Source organism: Pleurodeles waltl, chromosome 7 (genome assembly GCF_031143425.1).
Source record: "Pleurodeles waltl isolate 20211129_DDA chromosome 7, aPleWal1.hap1.20221129, whole genome shotgun sequence".
Lineage (NCBI taxonomy): Eukaryota > Metazoa > Chordata > Amphibia > Caudata > Salamandridae > Pleurodeles > Pleurodeles waltl.
In genome coordinates this window covers 1,282,973,591-1,282,999,722 of record NC_090446.1, presented here as the reverse complement: position 1 = coordinate 1,282,999,722, position 26,132 = coordinate 1,282,973,591, and the positions used below count along the sequence as shown (strand labels likewise).

Genomic DNA, 26,132 nt, shown 5'->3' with positions numbered 1-26,132 from the left:
AAGAACATATACTGCACATAGGTTCTTGCAATAGTATCTTGAGGTTCCCTTTAGGTCTTTTTTTTGGGTGGGGGTGGGGGGGGGGGGTCAAGGTCACGAGCCACCAGCAGTTAGGTTTTACCTGCCCTGGGGTCTCCGGGTGCAGAGGTGCTGGACGGGTCAGGTGTTTTGCACACTGCACAGTTGCCGAAGAGGGGGGGGAGGGGGCCTAGAAACAGGCTGCAGAGGGGGGGCTTGGGGAGCTCCCTGCGGGGGCTCAGTCTCTGAAGATCATGGGAGCAAGGGAGCACAGTTTATAGTCCTGGACCTGGGCCGGATGCAGAGGATTTTCGTCAGCTAGTCCTGTCTCAAAGGCACCCACAGTGCTTGGTCAAACCTGCAGAGGGGGGAGAAAAACAGTTGGGCCACTCTCGTGGGCAGCATCGTCGATTCAGTCATTACTCGTGGGCAGGTCATCTTTTTGCCACAGTTGTGTCTGGATCAGACACAAACAAGCCTTGATGCTTGCATCTGCCCTGGTACTCTGGGTATTTGTGCATAGCTACTCCTGTTGGGATGGGAGTCTCCAAAGTTTATGGGGAGACAGGTCTCTTCTCTTGGAGCACAGGGACCTCCTTCTGGGTGACTGCCATGTCTGTCGACCCACTGGTCAGCAGATGGGTGGACTGGATGTTGTGGTTGGTGCCTGCAGGTTGCAGGAAAGTGGCTCCTCCACTCCAAGGGTGATGCTGGGTAGTTTGCGAAGTGTTGGCAGCCCTCCCAGGCTTTTGGGAGATGCGCAGCTGCAGGACCAGCTGGTTCTGGGCAATTGTCAGGAGAGTAGCAGGTAGGCAGGGTTTGGCGCCAAATACCCAGGCTGGTCCGCAGTCTGGATTCGTCTTTGTCCTCCATCTACAGTCTGAATCTGCAGCCTTGGTGTCATGGGCCCACCTATATAATTAAACAAGGAACGTTTAGGGAAGTGGAGGTTTGTAGCCATTGGGCTACTCACCCCTGGGTTGACTACACCGCCTGTATGACCGCTTCCTGTGGGGAGTGGGTATAACCCTGTCCCAGAATTCCTAATTCCACTCTTCCTTCATAGAGCGCATCAGGCAGCCCACCTTATGGGTGTGACTAGCCTGGTAGTGCAACATGCCTACTTGCATATCTAATTCCCCGCATAGGGTTTGGGGTGGCATCTCCCAGGTCTGGGGGAAACCAGGATCGCATATCAAAGTTGACTTTGAAGTTCCTAGCTTTGGTAGGCAGATTTAATAGCCATCCTGCTGCAGGAGGTGATGACACCTTCCTCTGGAGCAGGCATTGTTTCTGACCTCTGAGTGTGGGGTCTCACCTCCAGGGGGGGGGTCTGAAACTCATCTGTTGTGGCAGGTTTGTTGATGCCAGCCAGCACACGAGGCCTAGTAGGTTTACAGGGGGCACCTCTAAGATGCCCTCTGGGTGCATGTCAAAATAAATCCAATTCCAGCATCAGTATGGATTTCTTAGGACAAGTGTTTGATACCAAACACTGTAGGTTTCATTGAAGCCATTATGTATCTGGGTAACTTGTAACGACCAGTGGCAAGTACATACCTTAAGATGGCTTCCCTGTTCACTTGCAACGTCTAGTAATCAAACTAAACATCACAGGGGCATATCTGCTCATGCAGACATGTCCTCACATAAAATATAATGCACCCTGCCTTGGTGCTTTAAGGTCTGCTGTAGGGGTGACTTCCATCTATTTTAAGCAGTGACGTTGGCATAGAACACGAGTGTGCTGTCGTGTTTTCACTCATGGTTTGCACCATGAGACACAGCCTGCAGTGACAATCTGTATGCAATTTGTATGGTGGTCCCTTAGGGCAGCATAATATGTGCTACAGCCCTTAGGGGACCCTCTTTAGTACCCATGCTATAGGTCCCAGGGGTCACATTTACTAGGGACTTAACAGGTGTACTAAAGTGCTTGCGAATTGGGTAACAATTGGGTGTTTGGTTTTTGGGGAAGAACACTGCCACTGGAGTTTCGTTAGCAGGCTTCAGTGCATGATCAGTCGAAAAATAGCCAATAGTAGTTCACATGGGGGTAAAAAGTGGGGACCAATGTGCAAAAAACCTGGCTTCCTACAGGTGCCTATGCTTTGACATCTGCCGGGCTGTGGTGTGAGTAGTGGTACATGCCTTCATGGAGGTTTGGTGGAAAGGGTACTTTGCCTGTTCTGCATGACTTTTTGGTCCGAGCCCACTCCACAGAGCTACTACTTTGGGTAGGAACTGCTCTAAGGAGAGGCACCTGCAGTTGGAAGTCTCCATCAGAAGAACAAGTTACTTGCCTCCATTAACTCGTTCTGGTTTATAATTTGTCACCCTCCCACCACCCCATTCTGTGAATTAGTCTGTGTTTAACATCTATAAAAAAACAAAATCCCAAATTAGCCATCAGCACACTAGTACCAACAACTGGTCACGCTCTGTGTCTAAGGCTGCGGAAAGGAAAATGAGAAACTGACATCAGTGCGCAAGGGTGGTGCTCACATGTCCTGCTCAATCAGTTCCATAGAGGTAGAGAAGAAGTACTGCTGAGACGTTTCGGAAGCCAGTCTGCGTCCTGGAGAATAGTCAATGATGAGCAATTTGTAATTGGAGTATCTGCCAGAAAGAGAGTTACTGAAAGTAGGAAAATTCTTCCTTAATAGATTGAAGATCTTTAAAACAACTGTTGGCACTTAATGTTGAGGGTCAGTTTTAGAGAAGCTAGTTGCCCGTCCCTGGAGGTCTGCTTTTGGAGATGGTACAAGGGGTGACTGTGATTCCAACTGGAGTCCTGCTCAGAGGACTGCTTCAACCATCGTAACACAATTGGAGAGTAAGGGAGAGTTGAGGATATAAAAAATATATATATCCAAAGGGAACAACACCGTACTGATCTCCCTAAATAAAACACCAAAATCACGCACGAAAGTACGGGGTTCAAAGAGAGCTCTAAGCTGTGGAAAGTTTCCTAGTAGCTCTTAGACCAGATTAGGTAAATTGATGCTGGTGGATACTGTGGAGAGTCGAGGTTAGGAGGTGGAGGGAAAGTTTCCTTTACGGACTAGGTGGTCTCACACACTAGTGTTATGCTTCATCATATGACCACCTAGCCCCACCCAGGTAGGACAATGCCACCTGGGCGGACTCAACCTCGCTGTTGAGACCACATAGTCTGTAAAGGAAACTTTTCCTCCTAACCTCAACTCTCCACAGCATCCACCAGCATCAACTTACCTAATATGGTCTAAGAGCTGCTAGGAAACTTTCCACAGCTTAAAGCTCTTGTTGAACCCCGTACTTTCTTGTGTGATTGACTACTTCAACCATACTATACATAGCACCCCCCTGCTCCCATCACCTAGTGTACGTGACCATTAGCATTATCCATTGATGTCTAGATGTTAATGCTGCAAGTAAGTTCTTCAGGCCTTAGTGAGACCCACATTTTAGGATTGTGATTATTCCACAATCCTAGAGCAGGAATCCAGTTTGGAGAGGCACTGTGTAAAGAGGAGACTGCTTATGACTCGGTTTCCACTGGCCTCTCCTATGGAAATCTGGACCCATGGAGTAAACCCCAAAATTGCTGCTGAAGTGTGTGTGTGTGTACTCATCCCCCTCCGTGAAGGGAATAAGTCTGCTATTCTTTTTATGTTTATAAATATTCATGGAGATCTGATAGTGAAGTCGTTTATCTAGAATACGAGTCTTTCATCAAAGTGATACTTCATTTAATTGTAAAAAAATTACAAATTAACTAATTGTGGGATCAATTGCCAAATGATGAATGCTTGGCTTGTGGTGGATCTTGGCTAAATTTGTGCCAGTGCTGTTTTCTCTTTGAGATGATATGCCCTTTACCAGCTTACTTTTTATTGTCTTTTAAAAGGGAAAATATGAAGGCACAAATGCAATTCATGCATTTTTGGGGAAAAAAATATATTTTTCTTTTGAAAAAGGCGGTGTGGGATTTTACTCAGGCACAGATGTATTCTGATATTTATGAAATGAATAAAGCTACTCATGACGAGGAAGTAATATTAGTGGTAAGTAATGCCTTTAGTTTAATTGAGAGGAGTCAAGTGACAGACATAATGTTAGGAATTTCTAAGTGAGTCTGCCTTTTCCTACATGTCCCATAGATTAAGGCCCTTATACATAGGCCTGGATCCAAGGTTGAATTACCATTGAGTGTGGGAGGGCTTGTGTCTTTGAGATGTAGTTTATAAAGTATTGCTTGTGCTTTATAAATAAAAACGAGGAAATATATCTTTGACATTTTTCTTCAGGTTGCAGATCTGTATAAGAAGCAACAGCAAATCCAGAACCAGAATGCACCTGAAAAGACTGAAGAAGATTTCTACTAGTCCAAGAGAATACTTCTTCCCACTCGGCCCATCTGTTCCACGAAGTGGTGTGGCAAGACCACCCTTGAAAAACTGTTCAGGATGTTGAATCACATGCCAGGAAACTCATCTAAGATTTTACGGACTACACAAGTAGTACCCACTGGGGTAGTCTCCACTGTAGGCTGTGCTTGCACAAAGGTATACAGACAATAGATGCTGGTGCACTGCTGGGAGACCAAGGACTAGAGCTACGTTAACTTGAAATGAATTTGGGGAAGATGAAGAGTGGGGTAAAATTACTTGTGTGATGTTTGTGATAATAGCAGATATTATGATGAGTGCTTGTGCTTTACATGGCGCCATACATAGCCGTTATGCCTGCTAGAAACAATACATGATACAGGAGAGTTGTTTTGAATCCTACATCTTCAAGCCCATTAATCTTGAATTTCCTGAAAATCAGTATGATCTGAAAAGCCTTACTCCTGTAAATCACAGGCCATGTAATTTTACGTTATCCGTTAATGTCTGTTGTTATCTGGAGACTTGGATCATTAGACATGCGTAGCGCCATTCAGTAATATGGTTGGACTTGTGCCTTTTAATTGAGATAATGAAACTTCGCTTCCATGAAGCTAAACATTTAGAGTGAAGAGTATGTTTAGACTTCTTTTAATACATTGCCGTACTGCAGATAGTTGTATGGTGAGAGACCTTTGATGGAGACACCATCATTCTTGGTGAGGGTGGATGGGTGAGAAGGGGATAACTAGTTGTTTTACCGGGATTGTCTGGAAGCAACATGTCTTGTTTTGTAAACATCTTTGTTTTGTAAAAAAAAAAAAAAGAAAATATATCCTTAACCACAATGTCCCTTTTTCTAACCCTAGTTGTAAAATAAAGAAAACATGTTTCCAATCTTTCAGTGAAACCCTTTTAGTTGACCGTTTCTACGCTAACCAATTTTCAGTGTGCAAAAATATATGACCAAAATGTTGGGGGGTGGGGGGGTTAGTGAACAAAACTCATAACTCAAAGCACACAGTAATGACACTCGTGTCTAGTCAGATACCTATTTATATATTAGAGTATTGTACTAACTCTACACTTTAAAAGTAGTAATATGATGTTGAGAAGCAATAACACAATCCCCTTGATATCCGGACTCTAGTCTCTCTGGCATGTCCCTCCCCCACCTGCTCTTCGGAACATGTTTAGAGTTCTTCCGCATTCACTGGTAGCTGCATCAAGGGAATGCTCACTAACAGGGCTTACTCAAGAGTATTCTTTGAATATTGGGAAGTAGTCAAGTTTCTGTGGTGCAGCAGCACCTATAGCAGCGAGTCCCAGGAACCCATGTAGGTCTGTATCAGGTTTCACCCACTCCAGCAGCAAGGAATCTTTCAGCATCTCAGCGGGTACCCAAACTGCAGGCACTTGCGTTGCACCAGTCCTGCTCCATCGAGTCTGGCTGCACTCAGGGAGGCGTGGCAGCACCTGGCAGGCGTAGGCTCTTTGAAAGCTTGGGGAGTCAGATTCAGCAGTGATTTGGAGGTCCACCAGCACTTCTCATCTAAGGCAAGTTTAGCTCTCCCTATTGGTGAGGTGCGGGTTGAGGGGCTTGATCCTGGTGCTTCCAATCTAGTCTCAGTGAGGTCAATGCACTCAGGGCGTCTTCCTCTATCCACAGGTTATTTCTGGGGCAATTTCCTTGATTCTTGACCAGTGTCACTCTTCAGTCCACGGGCTGTGGCCGAACTCCGAAAGTTAATTAGCACCAAGAATCCCTCCTGGCATACAAGGTTGCTGCAGTACCTCGCACAAGGCATTGGCCCCTTTTCCACTGTAGATCACACCACAGTGGTGCCTTCTGGTATATGGAGTCGCCACTAGGCCTGGCAAAAGTTTGCTTCAGCATTCACTTCCACAGCAGCCACTGCTGGAATACAGGGTCTCCAACTTGTTTCTGCAGATGGACAGCCACCCATTCAGTGCAGCTGCAGTCACCTCGCACCTGGAGTCCTCTCTACAGAGCTAGTCATTGGACCTCACTCCCTCCAACAATTTCCCCCCGCACCCCCCTCCCCTCACAGGACGCACTGGTGTTTTCAAGCAGACACTGGTACTCCAGGCTCAAGAGCAGGTGGTTTTGGTTTCTTTGGGTGATGTCTCCTCACCCACCAGGAATACTAGCAGGGCTTGGCCCCAGTCCTGGTCACAGGCAGAAGTCTTGCGAGCTTCCCCTCTTTACACAGCCCGTCTGGCTACTTGGCAGGTGACAGTTTCTTACAGTCCATTTCTATATGCAAAATGTGATTCAGGGTCTGGGTCTTTGAAGTTTTTTGTTGGGATTATGGTTCTGATCCATATTTGTCTTTGACAAAAATCTGCATTAGGGAGCCTGAGAACAGTACAGCTGGACATTCAGAGCACGAGTACACGCCCATTACCATACAGAGGACTTTTGTGTCCCAACAAGCGCACACCCATCTGATGAATATACTGACATAGAAGAGGGTGTAATATCCCCATCAGATAAACCAAAGGGGAAAAATGTAGGATAATTACATTCTCCCTGTCACAAGCCCACGAACACCTCCACCTATAGATTCACTGCCAGACAATATCAGAATGTTTCACAATAGTGGATAGGGCAGCGAAGATATTTGACATACCCATTGCAGTCAAAGATGCAGACTGTTTCCTGTACAGTTTTAAGGAACCAGCTATGAAACCAGTGAAGGTGATGCCATTGGCGGATCGCATTTGGCAGGAAGGAATAACATTTAAGCAAATGCCAGAGGTGGTACCCATGATTTAAAAAGAAAAATACTGATAATTCACCACCTTGTTGTGTTATTCCCAAGGCAGGTTCAGTGATTCTGCAGGCGGCACAGCTGCATCCCAGAAACTTGATGACACTGTGCTTAGCACGACCAGTCCAAGTACTATAGAATGGGCATGGCAGCAAAAGTTTCTTCTCTTTGGCAGCTATCAGTGCCGCTAATGCCATAACAATAATAGGCAGATATGAGAAATAGATGTCAAACATAGTAACCGCTCCTCCCTGCCACCCCTCCCTCCAGCCCCCCGACCTACTGCCAGAGGACACAAAACGAGATGTAGGCCAACGTACCCTCTAATGATTTTTTACCATGTGCGGAAGTAGGCTGCGCGTGTGCACCTTTTCCTCTGCTGTGTATGCAAATAAAGGATGACACCATGATTAAACCTGCTACCAATTAAACATCTGGATAGGAGCAGGATTCTTCCATACATTCACCCATGTTTAGTCTATTGAGCCACATTGTGAATTTTAAAGTCCATTTTTTCCCAGTTACATTGACTAACCAGCTCTGAGGTTAGATACAAGTAAGATGGAGAGCTCACAACATTAGGCTGGAATTTGCTGCACAAAAACATTATACTTCTACAGTTTATGCACCCTTCAAAAGTATTTTTCTTTATATGTTGAGAGCTACATACCATTCTAAGGCACACCAAAATGCTGCTCAAACAGAGAAACCATGACAGGCTGAAAAACCCATAGCACAACACTGACCAACAGAACCTATATTGCATTAGGAAGAACCACCATATAGTTAATAAAAAAAAAGATGTATGAAGACCATCGCAGTCCGTCCTTCCGAATGTCTGTGACACTGTATGTGACCATGTGGTTTCCTGTGTCACTTTTATGCACATTTGAAGAAGTGTCAGAGAACAGCGCAGCTGTACCACTTATTGGTAATAACAATTTGTAAAATGTTAAATAAGTGAACAAGAACTAACAACCTGACTGTGAATCACTTTACCCAGAAACCAACCACGTTGGCTTCTGTTAATGTCTACCAATTACTATGCCTGAGAATATCTGACCATTTGTTCCTCTAAACAGACTGCCCTATTCATTAGCAACGTGCTACGTAATATATATTATGGGAAGAATGTCCCTCCAATTACTCTCCACATAGCACCTGTCCATCAGTCACAGGTTTTATGCATGACCATCTATTTTTAGGCAATATAATGCATGCTCATTGTTCACATGGCCACTGAATGTTGAATGCTGAACGTTACTAGGGTTGCCACCGTTCCCAGATAAAAACAGTGGCCCTTTGCTCATAATTTCATATTTTCTAAGAGCACGGCTGTGATACATAAATAGGAAATTATGTAAAATTCTCTTTATTTCTAACATGTTTTTTCCTGTCTCGGTTTACTTTAATTATCAAGCAGAAATCATTTAGGCTACTCTAGAACACTTTTAAAGTGTATTGTTCTTGCATGAGCTGTTTTAAATGTGTGTCGAAAACGGGTAAAAATACTGGCTTTAAATGAGTCCCTAATGTTCTTGCTGGCCTGAACAGTAAAATACTAGTCATGCCAGTAAAAAAAAAAAATATGTGTCCAAGTGGCAACCCTACCTATTAATGGACCTTTAAATCCAGATTATCTTTTTCTCTTCGTCCGTCTCTCCCTGTCTTCTTTCTTACTTTCTCTCAATCTTTCCTTTTATATCTCATTTTCCTTTTCTCTGCCTAACCCCACAATCGCCAACACCCACTGCTTTGCTCATACATAACACACATGCTCTCCTTATCTTCATATTTGTCATTCTTTCATTGAGTCTCTCTCTCTCTCTCGATCTCTCTCGATCTCTCTCTCTCTCTCTCTCTCTCTCTCTCTCTCTCTCTCTCTCTCGATCTATTTATATCCAAATAATTTTTTGGTAACATTAAGAGAAAACAAGACTGGGAAAAAAAAAAAACGTTCTAACCTATACCATGCAGTCTGCACGCAGCCTTTTGACAGTTCATATCACGCTGTATTATATTACAGTTGTATGTTAGGAACTTGACGTACAAAAAAATCTGTGACCAAAGCAGCGATCCCCTGGCATGGTAGACGTTCTTTGCAGCAAGCACTAACCTTTTGTGCTACATTATGATGAGTGAAAATAACCATTATTCAAAACTCCATCTCTCTCCAGCAGGAACATTAATCACTAGCGTTGTAATGCCATTTTTATTATTGCCTGAAAACTGCTAAACACAAAACTCTGCAGCAGGTGCTTTTAGCCCCATGAGTTATTTCTAAATCCAGATCCCCTCCACTCCCCCTGAGATCAGCACCAGGTGTGGCTGCACCGTGTCAATAATACCTATGTGAAATTCACTAATATTGTTAAACCTGGGATGGATGAAAGGTTAGGCGTGACAAATAAAAAATGAACTGGTAACGTGCAGTGTAGGATTATGCAACATCGACAATAAATCCCTTACCTGTCTTTTTAATATGTTGGATGGTGTTTTCCTAGATAATACATGACTGAGGGTAAGGTATTCCTTGTAGACTCTGTGCTCAATACGCTGAGCAAGCAACACAATTTTTTTTTTTGTGTGTGAAGAGATATATTATATTTTGTATTTATATATATATATATATTTATTCCTTATTCCCCTCAATATATACATATATTTTGAGGGAAATAAGGAATCTGTGAATTAGTCCTGAGGGGCGCTCAATAAGGCTGATAGCTTGGTGGCTGCAGTTCTGTGCATGCTACATATCAATGTAAACATAAACACTAGATTACTTTACCAGAATGGCAACCACTTGTTGAGGCTCTGGCTTTACTTTCACAGATATACTGACGTGTAACAAAAAATCTGCAGTCCACGAGAAATGAGTCTTGGTGAAAGCAGTGCAGTGCAAATTAGAAAATGAGCACAAACTGGGAGAGCAGCACAGCAACAAAGGAAAACTTCATATCTTTACTATGTTGATGAAGTCTCTGCTAATTGCAGAAGCAAAGCGGATCATTTTTTTTGTGGTTATAAATAGCGTGAACTCGAGCCTGAAGGGAGGGCTTGCATGAGCACCACTGACAGAAGGACATTTGTTGTGTTTTTTTTCTTTTTTCTGTAGGCACAGGGAGATTACATGATTTACCCAGAATCACAAGCTGTTGAGCGGACGCCAAGACTCGAACCTGATTTTCCAGTTCCGCTGTCAGCAGCTCTGGCCCTAACTCCATATCCTCCTTCATTAAATTGACCCGGCTCCCCTCCTGGCCTGGCGTCACTTACTGAAGGTGTTTCCATTATGCTTCATTAACATCAGTAAGGGCTTTCTAGGGCATCATTAAGCAGGCCTTCCCACTGTGCTGCAGCTCCTTCCTACCATTTACTGCATCACGTGCTGGGCTTTCGTAGGAACATCTCTTCAGCAAAGACTGGTCCATTGAAATGCATTTTATGACTTAAAAACGTTTGTGTTGCGTGCTCCTTTTATAACCTGTGCGTGGTGAGAACTCCAAATCTGCATGCACGTTACAGGGAACTATTATGAAGTCTATTAACAATCGGGGAGCAAAGACATTGGTTCTACTTGTAGATTCAGAAATGGATGTGTCAAATATTTGCTTTAGACAGCTTGCCAGAGCAGCCATCTAATGCAAAGAAGGATGGTTTAGAGGTACTTCATTCAGGCTAGAAGTCCAGAATACTACAATGAACATGCCATTTGAACGAAAATGGCTATCTGGGATATGTGGCTGTTGCACTGTAGAATATTAGGGCAGAAATGGACACAGCCAGATCCTTGGAGGCTGTTAGGCCGCTCTAACAGCCTCCAAGGAACTGGCTGTGTCCAGGTCTGCCCTTGGTGTGGTGTTCCCACAGACGTTTTGCCTGTATCTCTCCTGTTTTCTGAATTAAATTTTATTGGCCTTTGGACTCGGTGCATTTTCCCACTGCTAACTCGTGCTAAAGCGATTGTGCGCTCTCCCTAAAACATGGTACAGTTAGCATAACCCTGATTAGCACATTTAATTTACTTACAGTTTCCTACTATAAGGTACTACATGTACCAAATGCTTGTTAATTAAATGTTACTAGTGGGCCTCCAGCACTCCTTGTGCACCCCAACTTAAGTAGCCCTTTAAAACAGGTCTCTGGCTTGCCACTGCAGCCTGTAGGTCAGTTTCAAAGCTGCCAATTCAACATGGCAAAATACTTTTTTTGCCAGGCCTAAACCTTCCTTTTTAATTTATAATCCACCCCTAATTTAGGCCCTATACAGCCCTTTGGGCAAGTTCTATCCTTTGATTGGGACCAGACGGGAAAGTCAAGTTTGAACTTAAATGAATTATAATTCAAAATACTCTTTAATGGTAAAGTTAGATTTTAAGCCACAATTCTGAAAAATACACCTTTCTAAAGTTGGCATTTTCTTGTCTTAACCATTTGGTGCCTGTATCCTGGGTCACATGACTGTAGATAGCTTGGCAATTGGCCTTTGTGTATCCCTCTCAGACAGTGAGACTGGAGGGGGGGGATGACAATGGAGGACATGAGGCGCACCTTACGCACTTATAATACAGGTGACTGCAATATGCACTTACAAGAAGCCAGTGGACTGGACACCTCACCTGATACTGGGCTGGTCTTCCCATGTCCCCTGGGTCCACTAACTGAAGACAGTACTTCCTTCACCTCAGAAATTCACTGGGCAGCTGAGGTTTTTGACCTTCACCTCTCCACTATGGAGGTTAAAACGAATGTCCATACAGAGGTTTTACAACCTGCCAGCATTGACCGGGCCATTTTTGCCTTTTAATGAAGCCCTTAAAGACACCCTGTTGGGCACCTGGGCTAAGCCACGCTCTGGGACCGCTCTGGCCCCAGGCAGCAGACAGGTGGCTTTCTGCCATAGCACATAAAAGGTCATATGAGAGGTGCTTACAATTTGGCTAACCACTGGTAATCGTCCTTGTTAGCATGTCCGACTTTACTAAGTAAAATTACAAGGAAGACATGAATAGGCAGATGGACCTTTTGACTGCGTTTCGAGGTTTTTTTACCCACCATGAACCCCATGCTAATACAAATCAATAGCAGTAACAATCAATGACATCAATAATTAATAGGAGTCAGTAATTTCCACACACCATGACCTTGTGGCCATGAATAACCACACCTTAATGTAAAAGTTAGAATGTTTATTTCCCTATATTAACAATGTGAATGTCTCGTAACTTGGTCTCAAAATCAAATGATAAACATACAGAAGCACTGGCTGACCAAAGCGGCAAAAGAATCGCAATCTAATCAAAGCTTGTGCTACTACACATTCTAAGGTTACAGTACAAATTAATAACAAGAATAATTGCTCAAACGTAATAACATACATTTAGATTCAGCAAAGAAAATAAATCAACTGTTATTACATGTAGCGAGTATAATCAGTGAGAACCCTAACTAACATCAGATTAGAATAGCATTTTTGGACTTCTTGGAAAATAATTTAGTCAACACAATTTTGGAAAAAATCTATCTATGGCTCTATTAAAATAGCGGTTGGTACCTAGAAACAAAAGCAAATAGACATAGCAACCAATAACATTAACAGTATACCTCTCCTCAGTTTGGACCAGCAAGCTATGAAAGTCTTCAGGACAACGGTCTGGTCAGCATGGTATTAGGATTCAGCATCAAAGTTCAGAAACAGCAAAGTCTCTTGAAGCAGTTCGAAAGAATATAGCTAATGGCCTAACTCTCAAGAAGAATAGTGAGACTAGCGTATCTCCTCTCGATGCAGTGTGGCTAACTTAGATTTCCAAAAACTACTTCCCACATCCTAATTGGTCAGGGGATCGCATGTCTACATCTAGTCCAATGAAACTAAAACCTCAAATCTACACTTTTACTAGTACATAGTTCACATGTGATGATTGGTTCTTCGTCTCCTGTTCCTATCGCGTGGCTTGTCTGGTATCAATATTGTTGCATCTTATACTACGGTCAGAGCATCCATTGTCTTTTCCTGGGAAGATCAGTCTTACACACATTACATTAAACATTGTTTCACCAGCAAGTACTGCATCCTCTAGAAAGCAGTTTCTCATGAGAGACTCAGCTATGAGCACTTGGTCAGCACAGTGCAAAATCACAATTTAATTCTCTAAGCATCCATTTTATACAACGCCTAAGAAATGCAGCTTGACATGAGGCCATGCGAGTAGCCCAAGACCTTGCTAAGTTAAGGCCTACAATTAATAAAGCTAATACATAATGCATAACCCTTAATATGAAATATTACTACATTAATCACACATAAGCTTAGGATTTCATATTAATAAGCCATTAATAAGTACACGTTGTGAATGTTGGCGGCCACTCTGGTGGGCCCACTTTCAAATGCGTGCAATATTTTTCTCTACGTTGATGCATTTTCCTAGAAAAACCAAACACTCTAAATACATGAATATTCATTATTAGAATCAACGTTAACAACCCCTCCTCTGATGAATAAATGGCATCACACCAAATCTTACCTCACAAATGTTTGCATCAGCTAAAATTCTGTCATTTCAATGCCCTCAAATCTTCCTTTCCCTTCTTAAATTTCCCCAAAACAACTTTTCTATTTTCATTTCTTCCATCCTCTGATCATTTGACATTTTCTTCATTTTAATTATTCTGCACAACTTATATTTTTCCCATGCTCCAGTTATACACAATAATCAATATCCCTTGTATTTTCAAAATTATCCCTGTCCCAATGTTGCTAAGCCAGTTACCCACTGAAGCAAATCCTTTGTCAACTTTCTTCCAAACACCTGGTTCTTTCAACTCTTTCAGATCAGCACTGTCACTAGTCAGATTAGTAAGTAAGCTTCTAATTTCTTTACTATTATCGGGAATAAATGAGCAGCAATGTCTAAAATTAAGCATTTTGCAAACTCTGCCGTCTTTTGCTAAAAGAAAGTCTAACGCAAGGTGGTTCTGAAGAGTCATGGCTCTTTCTGCGGCCAATTCTGTATCTATCAGGATCATGGCTCCTGAAAAATTTGTCAGCATGTTATACACAATAGTAGACAACTTTCAAATCTTTATCAAATTCAGAACAACACCTACTGAAGGAATCCTTGCTTCAAATATATCTCCCACTATACCAAAAGGAGACTCTCTCCTTTGTCTAATGTGATGTAACTCAGTTTCGGAAATTTCTTTAAGTCGTCAAGTTGAAAAATCTTTGGGAAAACTATCCCTAAGTAACATGTCCCATGCCATCTTCATGGAAGACGGTAATAATCATTAAGTCCACAAATGTAATATATACCAGGAATTGCTGGATCCTCTCCATTCAACATAAATGTCCATTTACTCTTAAACAAAAACATGTGTCTACATTCACTCGTTCCCACAAATAGTGTCAATGCAAGATTTAGGTCTATATATATACAAAGCTTTTCTACGTGTTTGGCATCTAAAGCTAATTTCCCTTGTGTTTTTATTGTACTATACGCATAATAATTTCTAAAAGTCCTTTTCTGTAAACCCTTTTCTAACTTCTCCTTTAATGCCTTTCTTCTGTCATCTGTGTGATCTAAAGAGCTCTTTTCTAAAGGTGTAAGCAAGCATGTCAGGTTATTCCTGTGAGCATAAACAGTCCCAAAAGTTAATGTAGGCCCCAAGAAACCTCTCACTAATAATGTCATTGTCCTTAGCTACTCTACTCAGGTACCTAATTATGGAGACAAACACAACGTCCTGGTTGGAGTAGAAATACTGAATATACTCCTGGTTATAGAATCTTGTTAGTAACAGACTACAACTTATCCTATTAGTATGAGGCAAACTATGATAGGTAACTCCTTCGACTAATGAAGGGATTTGCGTGTACACAAAACAATTCTTCCCATCCATCGTCTCAACATGCTCATTCAATAAGCAATAGAAGACATTAGAAGACGGATCCCCTTCAGCATTACCTATTTGCAAATACTTCTAATCTAGCCTAAAGATCTCTATTGCAGTTAATGCAGTAGTTGTCTCTAAAGCTGAAGTATGGTTGGCTTTACTCTTGTCAAGAACAGTCATATCCACAATCAATATCATGAACAATATCACACACACAATTGCCAAACCAATACTCATGTATTTGCAGCACCTGTTCTTCCTACCCTGCTGGCTAATGCTAATCATGATCTGTAAAGAATCATTAAGTAGAAGACAAAAATTTAAACTGTGCAGCGAAAATAAAAAATATAAATGTTCAATCTTCTTTCAGCAGTTACTTACAGCATTCAGTCTCACTTCCAGGATCCTTTTTATCAAAAATCAGTAAGCTTGTCAAAAACCGGTTTAGCAGCTTGTCAAATCAGGCTTTCAAAAATCTTTTCCGGTTATTTTCAACAGTCTTTGCTTTATAACTTTTCTTAAATTTGTCTCAACAGTTCAGTTCATTAGCTTCCTTCAAGTGCAAAAATATTGACCTGGAATGTCTCGATCAAAACAAAGACAAAAATTATTTCTGCCATTCACTCGTTGTTGCATATGCCCATTCAGGACCTGCGTACTTTCGACTTGCTATTCTTTCTTTTCAACCTTCGATCTCCATTCAATTCTCCTTCACTCAGATCTTCCCTTCTTATCGTATTTAGTTCCTCCTCAATTGTTGTCATAACTGCTTCCTTTCTCTTTGCTTGTGACTCTGACCACTTATCTCCTTTTAGTGGACCCTTAGTCAATGCTCTTTTCAGTGTTGAACTTGAAACATTTTCTTGCTCTGCAGGATTTTCTCTTGATGGACCTGCAACTGGTTCAGGAGGAGTTGGATCACATTGGCTTTGATCCACCTCCACTCCGCCCCCCTCTGTGTTTGGTGTTTGCTCTGTTTGTATCTCAAATTCGTCTACTTCTGGGAGAGCCCTCCTCTGACTAGAATCTCCTGCTGCCTCAATTGAGATTGGCTCACTGTCCCCCTCCTAGAGGTCTTCTTCGTCTCTCATAGGAGTAACGGAACCGTCCTCAATGTGCTCAGATCTGGCCTCAGTTCCTTTTTCTTCTTCTGGCTCTGAGGCTGGTCTGGTCGTTGTTGGCACTCTCAACAACTCTTCATCATCCAAAGGACATGACACTTTTCTCGTGTGAAACCAATTCGGAACTCAAGCACACTTTTCAGCTGTGGTTGGTTGTGGTCAGAACCACCTGGAAAGGGCCTTTCCACCAAGGCTCCAAACACGTGTTCTGCACATGTTTCCAGACCACCACCCAGTCACCCGCTCTCTGGGTGTGTCCTTGATCTTGGATCGGTGGCAGTGTGGTGGCTTCCACCTGCTGAGAAAGAGTGAACCACATCAGCCAAACCTTTGCAGTACTCCAACACCATATCATCTGTAATGTTCACAAGAGCATTCGCAGGGACCCCTGACAACCTCATTGCTCTGCCCATGAGGATTTAGTGCGGTGACAATCCTGTTTTCCTGTCTGGTGTGTTTCTCATTGTCATCAAAACTAAAGCCAGTGTGTCAGGCCATTTCGGATTCGTGGATGCACACATTTCCACCATTCTTGATTTCAAGGTACTATTCATCTGTTCCACTAATCCTGATGCTTCAGGGCAGTAACTACAATGCAACTTCTGCTCAATTTTCAATGCTGCACATAGCAATTCATTTACTTAATTGTTGAAGTGACTTCCCCTATCTGATTCTAAAAGATCGGAAACCCAAAACGTGGTATCTGTTCCCTAAGCAGTAATTTTGCTACTGCCATTTCTTCATGTAGGGTATGCTTCGATCCAATGACTAAAGATGCAGACAATCACCAACACGTATCTCAAACCTCCACACACCGACATCTCAATAAAATCCATTTGCATTCTCCTGAATGGACCTCCAGTTCTTCCAGTGTGGCTCAAATTAACCACTGTTTTCCCACGTTCATTGGCTGTCAAGTGACGCAACAATGGCAAACTGTTTCAGCAACTTGTCTAAACCTTGGTTTGAACCAATTATGCTTGAACAGGCGAATCATGGCATCCCTCCCAACATGTGCTTGGCCATAATAAAACCTAGCCATTTGAGACAATATACTGTTGGCAAAACCAATGGACCCTCTTCTGAAACCAACAATTCATCCTGTCGCTGTACTCATTTTGTTTTGCTCCGTGATCGTTTTTCTTCCCCGTCAACATTATTCTGCAGTGTTTTCAATTCTTCCAATGTATCTTATTATATGTAATGCAAAACCTGAACACGTGTCGTCGTCTTCAGGTAACAGTTCCTACTTACCTTTGAACGATATACAGTTCAATGCGCAAAACCTTGCAACTTGATCCGCATATCCATTTCCCATTGACACAAAATCTTGCGATTTCAGATGTGCACTGCATTTGACCACAGCAATCTTTTCAGGCATCTGGATAGCATGCAACAATTCTTTAATTCTCTCACCATTTCTCACTGATGAACAATAAGAGATCATGAAACCTCTCTGTGACCACAATTGGCCAAAGTCATGGACTATTCCAAATCCGTACTATCGGTATAGATGGTAACTTTCAGCTGGGCAGAAACATGGCACAAGTAGCTTAACTGGTAGCCTTTTCTAGAGCGTGCAGAGTATACTCCTCAAAGCCAAGACGCTTCCAATATACCAGAAATTGTGCACACAGCATATCCTGCTCTCAGTACTCCTGTATTGTCTCTTAGGCAGGAACCATCAACAAAGATAATTTGGTAATTTTCTTCCGATCGGGTGTCTCTTATATCGGGTCTCGGTTTTGTGCACAAATCAGTTACCTCAAGACAATTATGCTCAATGTCTCAACTTTTCAATTTCAACATTTTCATTTGGAAGCAAGGTTGCCGGGTTAAGCACTGTACATCTTTTCAATTACACTTTTGGTGAGCCCAAAATACTGGCCTCCTAACAGGTCAATCTAGCACCTGTTAGCTACTGGGTTTTCATTTTTGTAAGTAGGATCTCAATGGAGTGAGGGACCATGATAGTTAAGCAGTGTCCCATCACAATGCCTTCACACTGTTAGGCTTTGTCCAACCGCTGCAACTGTACGCAGACAGCCTGGTAAAGCTGCTGCGACTAGGTCCAAAGTAGCTGAAAAATAGCTACTGGGCGGTTTATGCCTCCATGGACCTGCGTCAAGACAAAGAACATGACAAAACAATGTGAAAGACTTTGTGTAGTCAGGCGTACCCAAAGCCGGAGCTTTGCAGACTCTCTCAAATCAGAAAGTGCTTTCATACAGGCCTGATCTAACACTAGGAGATCTGTGACCTCCAAGTGGGTCGGCTTCTGCAAGGGCTTGGAAATGATTGAAAAATTGGGAATCCATTGGAGACAGTAGCCTACCATCCGTAAAAACACCCTGACATCTCTCTGTGTGGCTGGGGGACTCATCTGTAATATGGCTGTGACCCTTTCTCTGTATATTTCCCTTGATCCCTTCTCTGTCAGGAGACCCAAATATTTCACCTCCTCCTGACAGTATTGCAATTTAAGTGCAGACACTTTATGACCACTATTTCCCAAATGGTTCAGTAAGGCAATCATGTCATATACTTGCACTCATCCTTTGTTTTGGATGCAATCAGCAAATTGTCAATGTTGATTGGAAGGGCAATTCTGACGACTCCAAATTCTTTTTCAAGATCTGATTGAATATGGAAGGTGATTCTGAAAACCCCTGAGGAATTAGACACCAATAGTAAACTCTGTCCAAAAATTTGAAACAAAAGAGAAATTGACTATACTCCTGAAGAGGCACAGAAAAGGCAGCTTGTGACAAGTTTGACATTGAACCATTCAGCATCACATGGAATCTGAAACGTATTCATGTCTTGATTTGGCACTATGGGGCAACATTTGATCACAATGTCATTTATTTTTCTCAAATCTTGGACAGTTCAAACTTTCCCGCAGGGCTTTTTCAATCCCAATATCAGTGAATTACATGGACTGCTCAACCCTTCTTTCAAGACCCCTTGGTTTACAAATTCTGCAATTATTTGAGCAACGTTTATAAGGATATCCTGTGGCATGTGATATTGGGGAATCTGAGGAAAAATTGGGTTCAGCTTTACAGGAATTTTAACTGGCTCAACTCAGTTTATCGGACCAATCTCTTTCCCTGTGTAATCCCACGCTTTCTCTTTAACCATTCCCTGTAAATCGGGGGTAAGCTCCTTCACAGTGAATACTTGAAAGAAGTTTAATCAGGGGGTACTCCTCATTTATAGTCTCACATTCTGTCTCTGGAGCTGGGTCATCCACATCATCCCTATTTGTCTGTATCTCGATTCCATCATTTGAGCAAGTCTCTTCCCAATGGGGATAACCAAACTTGAATCACAGCCTACAAACCTGTGCAATCCTTTAAAGTGCCAATTTTAACCTGAACTGGTTCAGTAATTGGGTTGGTAAAATACTGATTCGCTACTCCTACAATCTGGACTGCCTTTCCTGAAAGGGATAAATTTAGAACCTCTGCAGTTCTTACTGTAGAGAGTGTAGCTCCTGTGTCAACCAAGAATGAAACTCTGTGACCCATTACCTTCCCCTTCACATAGGGGCCTTTATGATCTACTTCCAAGTGTTACAAATGTTGTCTTTGGTTGGCAGTCAGGTTACCCTCTGTCCATGCAAGGACCCTCACTCTAGTCAGGGTACAGGAGAATCACCCTCAGTTAACCCCTGCTCACCCACTTGGTAGCTTGGCACGAGCAGGCAGGCTTAACTTCAGAAGCAAGGTGTAAAGTATTTGTACCAACACACACAGTAACTCGTGAAAACACTACAAAATGACACAACACAGGTTTGGAAAAATAGATATTTATCTAAACAAAACAAGACCAAAATAACAAAAATCCACAATACACAAGTCAAGTTATGAATTTAAAAAGCAAGAGTCTTAAATCTTTAAGAAAACAGTGAGAACGTTGTTAGCATCCAAAAGTACTTGGTTAGCGTCAAAATACAGCTGCACAGGCGAGCGTGTGTTGAAAAAGGCCAGCGATGCGTCTATTTCTCACTTGCAAGCGAGAATGTGCGTCATTCCTCTGGTCGGGTCGGCATGCGTTGTTTCTTCTCTCCTGCAAGAGAACAATACTTCAATCCGGATGGGCATCTCAGGTCCAGGCAGGCTTTGCGTTGATTTTCCACGCCCAGCGATGTTTCTGAACCCGAAAGTGAGTCCCAAACAAGTAGGGTCTTAGCTTCTTCAGTGCTCAGACCATAGCAAAAGCTTCATGCTCAATTACACTCCACCTATGTTCCCTGGGAAGTAACCTCCTGCTAATGAAGGCTACAGGTTGATCTAGGTCCTCTTCATTAAGCTGTGAGAGTATTGCTTAAATACCACGCTCTGAGGAGTTGGTTTGCACAACAAATTCCTTGGAATAGTCAGGTGCCTTCAGCACAGGTGATGTGTCCAAGGCAGCCTTCAGGGCATAAAAGCTGGCTGACAAGACTCAGTCCAGATCACATTTCTGGGCTCCTTTTTGGAAGTTAACTCAGTCAAATCAAATCATTAGCATTTATAAAGCGCGCTACTCACCCGTGCGGGTCTCAAGGCGCTAGGGACAAAGGGGGTGGTTATCGCTGCTCAAACAGCCAGGTCTTTAGGAGTCTCCGGAAAGCGGAGTGGTCCTGGGTGGTCCTGAGGCTGGTGGGGAGGGAGTTCCAGGTCTTGGCCGCCAGGAAGGAGAAAGATCTCCCACCCGCCGTGGAGCGTCGGATGCGAGGGACGGCGGCGAGTGCGAGGCCAGAAGAGCGGAGGGGACGGGTGGGGATGTAGAAGTTGAGGCATCTGTTGAGGTATTCCGGTCCCTTGTCGTGGAGGGCTTTGTGTGCGTGGGTGAGAAGTCGGAAGGTGATCCTTTTGCTGACTGGGAGCCAATGCAGGTGTCTCAGGTGTGCGGAGATGTGGCTGCTGCGGGATACGTCGAGGATGAGGCGGGCCGAGGCGTTTTGAATGCGTTGTAGGCGATTTTGGAGTTTGGCTGTGGTCCCGGCGTAGAGGGTGTTGCCGTAGTCCAGGCGGCTTGTGACGAGGGCGTGGGTCACGGTTTTTCTAGTGTCGGCGGGGATCCAGCGGAAGATCTTGCGGAGCATGCGGAGGGTGAGGAAGCAGGCGGAGGACACGGCGTTGACTTGCTTGGTCATGGTGAGAAGAGGGTCCAAGATGAAGCCGAGGTTGCGGGCGTGGTCTGCGGGGGTCGGTGCGGTGCCGAGGGCCGTGGGCCACCAGGAGTCGTCCCAGGCGGACAGGGTGTTGCCGAGGATGAGGACTTCCGTTTTTTCAGAGTTCAGCTTTAGGCGGCTGAGCCTCATCCAATCTGCAACGTCCTTCATACCCTCTTGTAGGTTGGTCTTGGCGCTGGCGGGGTCCTTGGTGAGGGAGAGTATAAGTTGGGTGTCGTCGGCGTAGGAGGTGATGATGATGTCGTGCTTGCGTACGATGTTGGCGAGGGGGCTCATGTAGACATTGAAGAGTGTCGGGCTGAGTGATGAGCCTTGAGGTACGCCGCAGATGATCTCAGTGGGTTCTGAGCGAAACGGAGGGAGGTAGACTCTTTGGGAGCGGTTTGCGAGGAAGGAGGCGATCCAGTCCAGGGCCTGGTCTTGGATCCCGGTGGAGCGGAGGCGGGTGATTAGGGTGCGGTGACAGACGGTGTCAAAGGCAGCCGAGAGGTCGAGAAGAATGAGAGCGACTGTTTCACCGTTGTCCATCAGGGTTCTGATGTCGTCTGTGACTGAGATGAGGGCGGTTTCAGTGCTGTGGTTGGTTCGGAATCCGGTCTGTGAGGGGTCGAGCAGGTTGTTGTCCTCCAGGAAGGTGGTCAGCTGTTTGTTGACGGTCTTCTCTATTACTTTGGCTGGGAAAGGCAGAAGGGAGATGGGGCGGAAGTTTTTCAGGTCGCTCGGGTCAGCCGTAGGTTTCTTTAGTAGGGCGTTGACTTCGGCGTGTTTCCAGCATTCGGGGAAGGTAGCAGAAGAAAAAGAAGAGTTGATGACGGTCTGGAGGTGCGGGGCGATGTCGTCTGCTTTGTTAAAGATGAAGTGCGGGCAGGGGTCCGAAGGGGCGCCGGAGTGGATAGAGTTCATGATGGATTTGGTTTCTTCCGTGCTGATGTGGGTCCAGTTGTTGAGGGTGATGGTCGGGGATGTGGGTTCGGTGGTGTTTGGTTGGGTCTGGTGTCCGAAGCGGTCGTGGAGGTCGCTGATCTTGCGATGGAAGAAAGTGGCGAGGGATTCGCATAGATCCTGTGAGGGTGTGACGGCGTTGGCGTTGGCGCTGGGGTTGGAGAACTCCTTGACGATGCTGAAGAGTTCTCTGCTGTTGTGGCTGTTTTTGTCCAGTCTGTCGGTGAAAAAATTCCTTTTTGCAGCGCGGATCAGGTGGTGGTGTTCGCGGGTAGCGTTCTTGAGGGCGGTCATGTTGTCAGCGGTGCGGTCCTTGCGCCAGGCTTTCTCAAGTGCGCGACAAGTTCTCTTTGAGGGTGTCAGAGAACCAGAGGGGTTTCTTGGTGTTCTGTCGCTGCGAGCGTTTGAGGGGAGCAAGGTTGTCTGCGCAGTTGGAGATCCAGTTTGTGAGGTTGAGGGCTGCGTCGTTGGGGTCGGTGGTGAGGGTGGGTTGGTTGGCGGCGAGTGCGGAGAAGAGTTGCTCTTCAGGGATCTTGTTCCACTGTCGGCGAGGGATCGGTTGAGTGCGGAGGTGGCGGGTCTCGCGTCGGAATGTGAAGTGGACGCAGCTGTGGTCGGTCGAATGAAGGGCGGAGGCGTGGCTGAAGAAGACGTGTTTGCTGGCGGAGAAGATAGGGTCGAGTGTGTGTCCGGCGATGTGGGTGGCAGTGTTCACCAGTTGTTTGAGGCCGAGGTTGGCGAGGTTGTCGAGCAGGGTGGTGGTGTTGGGGTCGTTGTTTTGTTCCAGATGGAAGTTGAGGTCGCCTAGGAGGATGTAGTCCGGTGAGGCGAGGGCGTGCTGGGAGATGAAGTCGGCGATGGCGTAGCTGAAAGGGGCGCGAGGTCCGGGAGGTCGGTAGACGAGGGATCCTCTGAGGGTGGTCCTCGGGTTGGTGCGAATCTGAAAATGCAGGTGTTCAGCGGCGAGAGGGGAGTCTTCAGTGGAGGTGGTGACGCTGATGGAGTCTTTGAAGACGATGGCGATACCTCCTCCTACTTGGTTGGTGCGGTCTTTCCAGGAGATCTTGTAGCCTTCGGGGATGGCGGTGGCGATGTCTGGAGCAGAGGAGGCGTTCATCCAGGTCTCCGTGATGAAGGCGACGTCCGGTGCTGTGGAGTCTAGGAGGTCCCAGAGTTCAACGGCGTGTTTGTGAACGGAGCGAGCGTTGACTAGGATGCACTTGAGGTGGTTGATGGCGCGTGGGCTTGTGGTCGTAGTTGTTGCGTGGTGGAAGATGCGTTTGCAGGAGTTGCAGGCGAAGGGTCCATGGGTGCGTTTGGGGTGAGCTTGGAAGCAGGTGTTGGAGCGTCCTGGGTTGAGGGCATGGAGGGTGGTGGGGTCGTAGCGGATCATCGGGGCTTGGGAGTGCTGGGGACCAGGGGTCGTGGCGCTGGGCACGGGCCAGGCGCAGACGGGCTTGCCTCTGGCGCGCCTGCTGCGCAGACGCGCAGCGGCCGCCATATGAGGTAGGAGGGGGGGAGGGGTCAGCTGGGGGCGAATGGGAGCTGGGGGGCGGGGGCGTGCAGGAGGTCGCGGCGGGAAAGCGCGAGGGAGGGGGGGACAGGTAGAGTGAGAAGAGCTGGGGGAGGGGGGTTTAAGGGTGGAGGGGGGAGAGTGTTAGGAGGTTTAGGAGATTAGGGAGAAAGATAGGTGTAGGGTTGTGAAGATAGGGGAGGGGGGTTGTAGAGGTGGGTGAGGGTGAGAGGTAGGGTGAGAGGATAGGAAGATAGGTAATAGAGGGGGTGGCGGGAGGGGGGGAGAGATAGAGAAATAGGTAGAGAGAAAAGGTAGATAGAGAAATCGATAGGGAAAAAGATAGATAGGAAGATAGGAGGAGGTGGAGAGTGAGGGAGTTGGATAGTGGGATAGAGAGATGGTAGGAGGAGTGAGGGAGGTAGAAAGTGAACGGGTTAGATAGGGGAGATAGAGGGGGGATGCGAGTGGGGGAGGGTGATGAGGCAGGAGCAGGAGGGCAGGCGCGGGGAGAAGAGGACGGAGGAGGCAGAAGAGCCGAAGGCAGAAGACAAGAAGAACAGAAGACAAGAAGAACAGAAGACAAGAAGAACAGAAGACAAGAAGAACAGAAGACAAGAAGAACAGAAGACAAGAAGAACAGAAGAAAAGACAAGAAGAACAGAAGAAAAGACCGGAAGGACAGAAGACCGGAAGGACAGAAGACCGGAAGGACAGAAGACCGGAAGGGCAGAAGACCGGAAGGGCAGAAGACCGGAAGAGCAGAAGACCGGAAGACCGGAAGAGCACAGAGGAAGACAGAGGAAGACAGAGGAAGAACAGAGAGGAAGACAGAAGAACAGAGAGGAAGATACAAAAAACGAAGAAACAGAGGGCAGAAGACCACAGCAGAAGATGAGGAAGAAGAGAAGAGGAGAGAAGACGGGGAGAAGAGGAGTACAGAAGAAGAATACAGACTAGGAGCGAGGAGGAAGAACAGAGAAGAAGAAAAGAGGAAAAGAAGCAGGAGAGAGGGTGAGTAGCGCGGGGCAGAACGAGGGGCTGGGAGGTGGGGGGTACTTACTGTGGGGTGGGTCTCAGGAACTCAGGAACCTGGAGGAGCTGCAGCGGCAGGGGGAGCGACCTACCCTTGGGGAGGGAGCAACAATTGTCCCATACCCCTTGTCAAACCTTCTAAAGTAGCCTGTGAGACCTAAAAAGGCCCTCACCCCAGTCTGGGTCTTGGGGTGGCTCCCCAGCCAGAATGGTTTCAATCCTAGGCTGTAGGAGTGTCCCCTGGCCACTCCCCACTTGGTGTCCCAAGTACACCACAGAACCCTGCCCTATTTGGCACTTGTTTGCCTTAATAGTGAGGCCTGCCTTCTGCAGGGCCTCCAACACTTGAAGAGGTACTGCAAGTGTTCCCCCACTTGGAACTAAACACAGCTATGTCGTCAAGGTAGGCGGCACTGAAATCATCCAGGCCAGTAAACACCTGGCTGACCAACCTCTGAAAGGTGGCAGGGGCATTCTTCATTCCAAAGGGCATCACCCTAAACTGGTAGTGCCTGTCTGGTGTGGAGAATGCAGACCTCTCCTTATACCCCTCAGTCAGGGCGATCTGCCAGTACCCAGAGGTAAGATCAAATATACTCCTTGACAGCTCCCAACTGGTCAATGAGCTCATCAGCTCGGGGTGTGCGTCTGTCTTACTGACCACATTGAGGCCCTAGTAATCCACACAGAACCGAAGTTCTGGAGTGACACCAGTAGCAGCAGGATTTGGGACCAAAACCACTGGGCTGGCCCAAGGGCTGCTGGAAAACTCAACCCCCAACGCTAACATTTTAGAGACTTCCTCTTTAATGTTAGTCCTTACCCAGTCAGTCACTCTGTAAAATTTGTGTTGAACAGGACTGTCCCCAGCGTCCACATCGTGTGTACACAAGTGTGTGACCCCTGGGATCGGAGAGAACAGTGAGGCGAATTGACCCAACACCTGGCAACAGTCCCTCTGCTGCACTGGGGTCAGGGAGGGGGAAGAGGATCACTCCCTCCACAGACCCATCTTTTTCCCCAGCAGACCGGTCAGGAAGAGGCTCACTATTCCTCCACCCCATCATCTGTTGCTAGGAGCATGGACAATTCAGTCCGCTCAAAGTGTGGCTTGAGCCGGTTCACATGCAGAACCCTTAAAGGGTTCTTGGGAGTCCGCAAGTCCACCAGGTAGTTGACTTCACTCTTGTGCTCCACCACCTCCAATAGCCCAGTTCACTTGTCCTGGAGCGCCCTAGGTTCCACTGGTGCCATCAC

At 45.6% G+C, this 26,132-nt stretch overlaps 1 protein-coding gene across 1 annotated transcript in view; it reads left to right on the top strand.

The window, feature by feature from the left end:
- The window catches only part of LIG1 (DNA ligase 1), a 296,484-nt gene extending 291,192 nt beyond the window's left edge, over window positions 1-5,292 (top strand). Inside the window, exon 27 of the mRNA XM_069200497.1 lies at window positions 4,311-5,292. Within this exon, the coding sequence (XP_069056598.1) occupies window positions 4,311-4,388 (78 nt within the window). The 3' untranslated portion in view covers window positions 4,389-5,292. The remainder of the gene's footprint in view (window positions 1-4,310) is intronic.
- The last annotated feature ends 20,840 nt before the right edge of the window (window positions 5,293-26,132 follow it).